The sequence below is a fragment of the Geospiza fortis genome, unplaced genomic scaffold (genome assembly GCF_000277835.1).
Source record: "Geospiza fortis unplaced genomic scaffold, GeoFor_1.0 scaffold255, whole genome shotgun sequence".
NCBI classification, from domain to species: domain Eukaryota; kingdom Metazoa; phylum Chordata; class Aves; order Passeriformes; family Thraupidae; genus Geospiza; species Geospiza fortis.
This window is the reverse complement of record NW_005054497.1, coordinates 254,922-263,399: the sequence shown is the minus strand read 5'-3', so window position 1 is coordinate 263,399 and position 8,478 is coordinate 254,922. Positions and strand designations below refer to the sequence as shown.

The following is an 8,478-nucleotide window of genomic DNA, read 5'->3' as shown; positions in this document are numbered from 1 at the left end:
TCACTGTCCTGCTGAATGGCAGCAGAGCCTTCAGGTTTTGCTGCCAAGATGATGCTGCTAAGAATTCCATAAGCTTCATGGCACTTTAACAATTTTCTTCATAACCTAAACTTTTCTATTATGAAACAAGTTACTTTGTATTAGGTTAAGAAACTGAACTTAGCAGAAGGATTTAAATTTCCTGCCAAATTTATTCTTACTATATAATTTATTTATTAGGCAATGATTTAAAAATAAACGTTTCAGAACTTGGTTTACAGCAGATTTGTGAAAGTATGATTTAGCACAGGTTTGGATGGGGAGCTGCATTTCTTGCATGATGAATCACATCAAGCTCTCAGAATGACAGACATATGCTTAATTGATTATATTCTTGCTTCCTTGGGTTTTAGCTATACTTGACATGTCAAATTTACAAGCCAGTCAAGATATTACATCTCTTGGGATTCAAATTTATCAAAGCCGGTGCTTAACTCTGAGCAAACAGAAGCCTTCTCTTCAAAATCATCAGGGAAACAGGCAGGGAAATTCTGATATGAGGCCATTTATTATTTTACAGCTTTCTTTTATATAGCTATCTGCAACAACTAGCATTACCTGGGACCAGCAAATAAAGACAATGTCATTGCCCCATTGTCTGGGACAACGACCTTACTTTTCATCTCACTAACATTGACCATTAAAATTGCCAACTATCAATCACATAAGCCAATGAAATTCAAGAGGGGAATTGGGAAAGTCGGGTAAATTATTTTTTTTCTGAGATTAGAAAAGAAAAGAAAACAAAAGCTTTACTTCAGAAATAGTTAAAGCCCCTGCTGAAGTCACAGAAATAAAGCACTCATTCCATAGGCAAAGCAAAAAAAAGGCTTCATCAGAAAATTTTAACAGGCATCAAAAAGCAGAAGACAGAGAAGATTGAAGACTTGCTGATGCATATGCACAGTTGTATTTACATATAAAGATTAGCACAAGGGCCTGAACTCAGTCATGCAAAAGAAGAGGTAGTATGCAAGGTGATGATCTAATCAAGTTCTTACCAGGGCTTCATTATCTTCTGCAATTTCTGATATCGTCTGCAAAATTAAAACTTGCAGGTGAGGAAAAACACCTTAAAACATCTGTTCTCTATTTACTGCATACAACCCCCCCATACTTGAGCCATAAAATTCACAGACATGCATACAATAAGAGGCAGTAAATTGCTAACAATTTGCTGTGAAGAAAAGCAGTTCAGTAACTGGTAATGAACACTCCAAATAAATGTTAAATATTTGTTCAGAATACTTTTGTTAACTTCTGTTAGGCAAAAAACATATCTAGACATTCTAATTTAGTAAAACATTTGTGTAAAAAGCCTTTGATACAAAACAATAAAGGTTTACACATTAAGCATCTTCTGTACTGTTTTAACAACATGTAACCCCACTGCCTGGAGAACTCTTATTTACTTGTAGTCCCCACCACTAATACTGATGTCAGAGTCAGCATTGTTGAAAGTTGTGTAGCTAGGATGGTAAATGGAAAAAATGGCACCAAAGATAGATACCCTCTTTTTAAAACACCACTGAAACATATTAAAAATAACAGAGTTAGAAAAAAATCCATCTCTTAACCATTTCTTGCACCTCTTAAATCTTTTTCACAGTTTTTTTTTATTTCAGAGGCTTGACTGCAGTTCCATACTGGGTAGACTAGTGTTAAAAAGGACAAAAAAAGAGATTCCTCTTTCTTTTCTGCACCTTCTCCCCAGGTCTTCCCTTTTGCACTTTCCCTCACAGCAAGATGCACAGCACTGTCATTCAGCACAGAAGAGCTCTAGGACTACAAGCTCTCCAATCACTTATGCAATTCTCTAATTCTCTCCCAGAATGCAGCTACAGTTTTGGGGCTTTTTTCCCTTTTGGTAAAGCGGTAATTCCTCCCAGTTTTTCAAGAGAAACCAGTCTCAAGGAGGGTAGCTTTTGGGCTGGCTTGTGTGAATGTCAGTGAAGAAACCACAGGAACAGTGGTTTGAAGTCTTCTGCCAGCTGTGAGCTGCAATACTCATGCCTGAAGATAGTGCTGCCACAGTTTACCCTGTATCCAAACACAGACTGGGCTCCAGCCTAACTCAAATCAGAGAAGTGACAAGATTTTTCTCCTTGGATTTCATGCCCTTGGTTCTTTTATGCTACAACATCTATCTGTGTAGCCAGTAATAATGAGTAAACAAAAAACATCCTGATGATCACACAGCCTTAACAAGCGGGGGAAAATACCCTCAGCATGCTTTCATGAGCAGTCAAATTCAAAACAGTTTCCATAGCAGGAGATCCAAGCTTCAGCAGAATGTCACTCCTGTGCTTCTGCAAACTAAGTGCTTCCATGCTGTGGCAGATTCTGGTAAACCACCAAGAACAATTGCCACAACAAATGGGTTTTGTCATCTCCCAAATGTGCATGGATCCTTGCAACTTTCTGCAGCATGTCAGCCAAACTTCATAGCACTCTTCCCAGGCCAGTTTTTAAAATAGCTGCTTTCTTCCAGGCTAAGCAGCAAACAAACTTGAAATTAGGTCTGTGTTTTTCTGATAGAGAAACAAGTGTGGTGTTTGCAAACTGGTAGCACTTCAAAGGACAGATTCTGTTTTGCCAGAGATTTCTCACAACAGGCTCTAATCAGGACCATGACTGAGACAGGGATTACAGAAAAAACATCTGAGTCCTAAAACAAAACATTTAGACAGCAACTCTCTTAGCATTTGCAGAACTCTTTTCCATCCTGAGTTAATCAGCAATCAGTTAACCTGAGGTCAAAAAGTATGCAAAGTAAAAGAAAATATAAATTTAGAATAATGTGCAGAAACAATTGAATTATATAAGACATTTCTGGTGAAGCAATACAAAGACAAAATTTTGACTGCAGAGGAAAGATAGCCATTGTATTAAACCAAACAATTCCCACTGAGTTTTCTTGCTTTGGTGCGACTAGAGCAGCAATCAATCTAGGACATCAAATGTTGCAGCAACACATGATTACAGATTGACTTTTACCACTGAAGATGTGGATGGAGGCTGTTCTCTAAAGCAACACATGCTGTTTTCATCTATCATCAAACCAAAACATAATAGAGAAGGAACTGGCATGAGCAGGAGTTCCTCTCATATTTACCCACAGACCATGCAAAAGTCACCAAGGAGCAGCCAAGCTGACTCTCCCAGCAAGTCAGCCTGGAAAGGAACTAAGTACAGTCTGCCACCTCCATCAGCTTTCCTCTTTCTATATATACATAACTTTTTTTTTTCTCCAGAAGGCTGACCCTGTGGTAGCAACCAAACAGCTCTGTAGAGACCTTCCTGGTGATTTACCAAGGCAGGGTCAAAAATGCTGAAAGTCTTACTGATCTAGACACTGTAATTAGCTCAATACTTATATTTATCTTTTTTTCTTTGTTTTTTTCTTTTTTGTTTCCTAAAGAAAGCATCCCTCAATTGCACTTGCACAGATGGGAACAAAACCACAGCCAAAAAGCAAATGTTATAAGGGTAAATTAAATAGCAATTGTGAAAGGCTGGGATTCTATAGTGGTGAAAGACAAACTCAGTGATTTTTACACAGGCAGGAAATTCAAAATAGATGCCAACCTAATGCAAAATAACATGAATGACAAGTTACCAGGTTAGACATTTTTCTACCATAATATATTTCCTGTCTGGCCTCAAAGGAACTTTGTGATACACTTCCAAATAAATCCCAAGGAGCAGCAGTGAGTTCTCTTACGACTTTCTCAAGCACACAGACTTACTGCCTGCTCAAATACTGCAGGCTACACCTCGAGCAGCTTCCAGCAGAGACCAGCTTAGCAGGGACCTGACTAGATCAACACTTACCTGTTCATGTGCCAAAACTGCTGTACAAAGACTAAAGATGCCCCAAATCTAAACCAAGCTGGAGTAACACACAGTGCATAGGAAGGGCTTGTCTGAACTGGGGGAAAAAACTAAAATGTCCCATTATGGAAGCCAGTGTAGAGCCACTTTAGCTAATGATACCAAGACCTAAAGCAGTCACACCACTTCAGCACAGCAATTGTTCCAGAGCCTGCACTGTTTTGAACATGAGCAAAATTACGTAAGAGTACCACTGAGGATAAAAGCTTTTAATGCAGAACAACCCCAGAGAGGGCCACTGTTACCAAAGGTGGAAGATGCTCACAAAAACTTCCTCCTCTACAGAAACACTGATGGGATGATGGGTGAATGACCTGCCAACCACATTAAAGCACCATTTGGCTATTGCTTTTCAGGCAAACACAAGGATAATGCACATTCTAGATAATAAGCAGCGTAAAGAAAAATCCAAGAGTACAAATTTCTGGCTTCTCTTTGTAACAGGAGTGGCTATCACAAGCATATGACATCTGGGAAACACTTTGACCTGGAATAATCTACAAAATTACTATTAAGTTACACAGCAGCCCTCAGACTCCTCACAGCCACCACAACATCCCACAGCTATATATAGTCTAAAAGAAAAAAACATCCTGGAAATTTGCAGAAGTGAAGATTTTAAGCTCTTCCCCTTATTTTTCTTGGTTTTCAAATACTACAGTTTTGTCTGGAGTTAAAAAAAATTAAAAATTCATTTTGCCCACCTTCATACTCTGGAGAATATTTGGAAATATAAATCTACTCCTGGAGTTACTCTTCTTAATGTTTTACAAAAGAGGTTACCAAACAAGACCCAGTAAAACTGTCTCCTCTTCTCATCCCTCTTCCTGTCAACAGGGTGTTGATATCACCATTTAAAAGGGGCCATTTAAATTCTAATATTCCCAAATACAGGCAAAAGAAAAAAAAATCAAGCCTGGAGAAATAGCTCTTAGGATGAGAGGACCAGCAACTCTCCCTCTCTTCCCTCGAAAATGTGATCTTTGACAGTTCCACCTTCAGATGACCTTGAGATTGGCTCAGTTGGTTAAAGCACAGTGTTAGTAACACAGAGGCTGTGGGTTCAATCCCTGTAGGGCCATTCACTCCAGAGTTGGACTCAATGATCCTTCTGGGTCCCTTCCAAGTGAGACGATTCTGTGATTTTATCTAAAGCCCACAGTGTGTGCTTTGCATATGTAAAAGATGTAAGAAAAATTGTACTTGTGTGTGCTGAGAGGGAGGGTGTAATCCAAGCCTGAAGACTGATGGGGAAACAAACCCAAAATAGAAAAAGCAGGAGAAAAGTAAACCAACAAAAAAAGCCACTCCAGAAAAAAATCTTACTCCACCTTCTTTCTTTATGGAAACTGCACTGAAAGATAGAGCTGCAGCCCTTTCTCATTCTCCTGCCATTACCACCTCCACAGTGGTATAGTAGGATTACCTGATTTTATACACTCTTTTGGATTTCTGCCTCACAGACAATAGTCACCCTCTCCCGACATTACAGAAGCACTAAGAAATGAAGATTATGTAAAACCCCTGTTGGATAAGAATTGATTTTGGCAGCAATGTCAGATTAAGTAATCTATGCTTTCAGGTGAACTATAGGAATAGTTGAGCCTGTTTAAAACCCTGTGCTGTCAAAAATACAAATTAATTTCCTCCCTCCATTGGCTGACTGAGTTTTCGACACTTTAGCAAATTGAATTGCATCACTGAGGAGTCAAATAAGCATTGGAGCTGAACAAGAGAGGGAGCAGGTACTCCACAGCCAAGAAGGGTGGAAAAGGACTGCTTTATATAGTGGCAAAAACCTACTAGCTTATTATTGTTCGTATTTTCTGAAAATTCATTTTCCATTTATCTAGCAAGTTGGGCTTTCACAACTGTTTTCTGGGGCAATACTGTGAGCTCAATCAGGGAACTAAACTGGGTTAAGGAATATTATATTAAAAGTAGCTTCTACTGTCACTTTTCATAACCTACACCAGTTTTCCAGTCCAGCTTGCTAGAAACAGTAGTGGTATAACTCTCCAGATGAAGCAGGACAGGAACAAGTTACTGTGAGCAAGGGCAGCTTAAACGTTTTGACAGCACTGCTGAAATTCTCATCAGACTGGGATGGAAAAAACCACCAGCAGGTATTTGAGCAACTGTCCCAAAAAGTGTGCTAAAGTCGGAATAACTCCAAACCAATCTGTCTTCAGTTTTCCACTGGGCTGGTATACAGCATTATCTCCGTAAGACAAGCCAAGAGCTAGAATTTCACTGAACAATGCAATTTGTCCTTAAAGCATGCACAATCGATCTCTCAGAGACTTCCAGCTGTACAGCAGCCAACCCTGCAACTGCATGTGCTCAATAGAAGGCTCCTCTTAGTCAAGACACAAAACCCATACAAATATACATTTATTTAGAAGCTTACGTGAACTTGATCTAGCTGCATTTATTGTTTCCAATAGGAAGATGGCAGAATTTAACAACTAAAATTAAATCAAGGTGCTTTTTTCTCCTATCTACATAGTAAGCAATTACAACTCTTATACTTAAAACTATCTGCTAACCAGGCTATCTGCTACCTTGTCTTAGCAGCATCAACTAGCATGTTCCTGTGCCATGGCTGTACGACAATAAAGCTGCTCAGCAATGAAGCAGATGTCTGGAGAACAATCTTCTCAACAGCAGCATAAACAATCCTGTTCTGGTTACTGTCAAGACAGCTAGGCTTAGCATAGTGTCTTTTTTTTTTTTTTTTTGGCAGAAACTGTGTGTTATTTCAGCCAAATGGCAAGTCATAGAGATCAGGATAATGCCAATTTTAAAAATGCTGAAAATTCTGCATAGACCTTCATCCTTTCCCTCCCATGAGATCACCCTTATTATTATTACGAGCAATAACAAAAATAAATATAGATTCCTTTTATAAACTCTTTGGTCTTTCAATATTTACAGCGTGTGAATTACATTTTCTTTTTCTTGCTTTATAAGGTATTATGAGGATTTTTTTTCCTTCTAAGGAAGGCTGAGAGTCTGTTCCAGTCACACAACTATTCTGAAACATCAAGCAAAAAACCCAGGACCTTAACAGTCTTCTGCTACATCAGAAGGGCTGTCTGTACAGACATGATTTTCTGAAACACATGTTCTAGGCTCAACTACAGAATACAGCTCTGAATGAGAGAACTATGTTATCACAGCTGAGGTAGCAAGAAGACATGACTCCTTCTTCCACCTTGGTTCCTGAACATAATTTTTATCAGTCATTAGGATACCTAGGACTCAGCAGCATTGCTCATTTTCTGCCCCATTTCAGGGCATTGCATTCTGAGGAGGAGTGGAAGCAGCACATCCATACACTTCCCCTTTAGACAGTCTGTATACCCAAGCAGATGGACTGCACAGTCAGCTCCTCTTAACTAGGCATGGACTGGCTTCTGAACAAAAAGTTTAGCACGAGGAGTGCTGTAGAAATCACTTTCTGAAAAGTCTCAGAAAAGAAAAATAGTTGCCTGCACACATCCACCCCACTCTTTGGTGATACAAACGCACATCTGAGAAATGATTGGACATCATGGATAATTACAGAATGGGATCAGCATTTTCTTGTTCTTCATGACTTGTCTTGCAGTCCTTTCTATAATTTATAGGTCAGCCAAACCATAAAAACAAACATAAAACTATCTCTTTTTTCCCCCTTTTTCAGTTAATAAGACTCGTAGCATTGCTGCGGAAGCAAGAATGAGCCTGAAGGAAAAACAAGATAAGCCATCTCAATCAACAAGATCAAGATACATGTGGACAGTTTCTGAGACATTGCATCTCTGCTGATATAAGTATATTCATATTGACAAGATGCACTGTCAGATTCACTAGGGCCCATGCACACCACCACCAACCCCTACAGCTTTGTGCTTGCAAACACCATGCTCACAGTTCTCTATTCTCTAATACACTCTAATTTTCTTCAATATTCAGGAATATAGCATATGGAAAACCAACTAGGAAACACTATTTCTTGTCGACTTTTTATGCTACCACTTCTTTTCATCACCTGAGAAATGAAACAGAAGTAACTAGAAATCCAGGGATTTACATTCTCTTACTCTGGTCACTGTACTTTAATAGTCATCAGCTTCACTGAAATAATGACTAAGTAGCACAATAAACAAAGCCAACTATAAATAAAATATAGGCTTCTTCCTCAGTGAAAATTATATAAAAAGATAGAGTCTTGTTTTCCAGAGGCTACCCAGTAAAACTTAATTACACACTCAAGTTATAACTTAAGAGCTGCCTCTAACATGAAATCCGTGTGCAAAGAAAACCTCAGAGCAACTTTGCACAGAGCACGATGGCACTTCTAATGAGCACTGCCTGGCCCCTCGGGGAACAGAGAATAAATAGAGAATAAAGCTTGAATTAACAAAATTCATCGATTTCTAGCCCAGCTGCAGCACACCGTGAACAGAGGCACCACTCAGCCTGGCCTTACAGATGTAGGGCTGTTCCCAGCTGCATCAGCCCAGGACAGCTGGCACAGCACACAGAGGGGATCCCTGC

General features: G+C 39.3%; 1 protein-coding gene across 1 annotated transcript in view; it reads right to left on the bottom strand.

The window, feature by feature from the left end:
* ELMO1 (engulfment and cell motility 1) overlaps window positions 1-8,478 on the bottom strand; it is a 300,985-nt gene that overhangs the window by 205,476 nt on the left and 87,031 nt on the right. Inside the window, exon 7 of the mRNA XM_005428655.2 lies at window positions 1,041-1,076. Coding sequence (XP_005428712.1) covers window positions 1,041-1,076 — 36 coding nt within the window. The remainder of the gene's footprint in view (window positions 1-1,040; window positions 1,077-8,478) is intronic.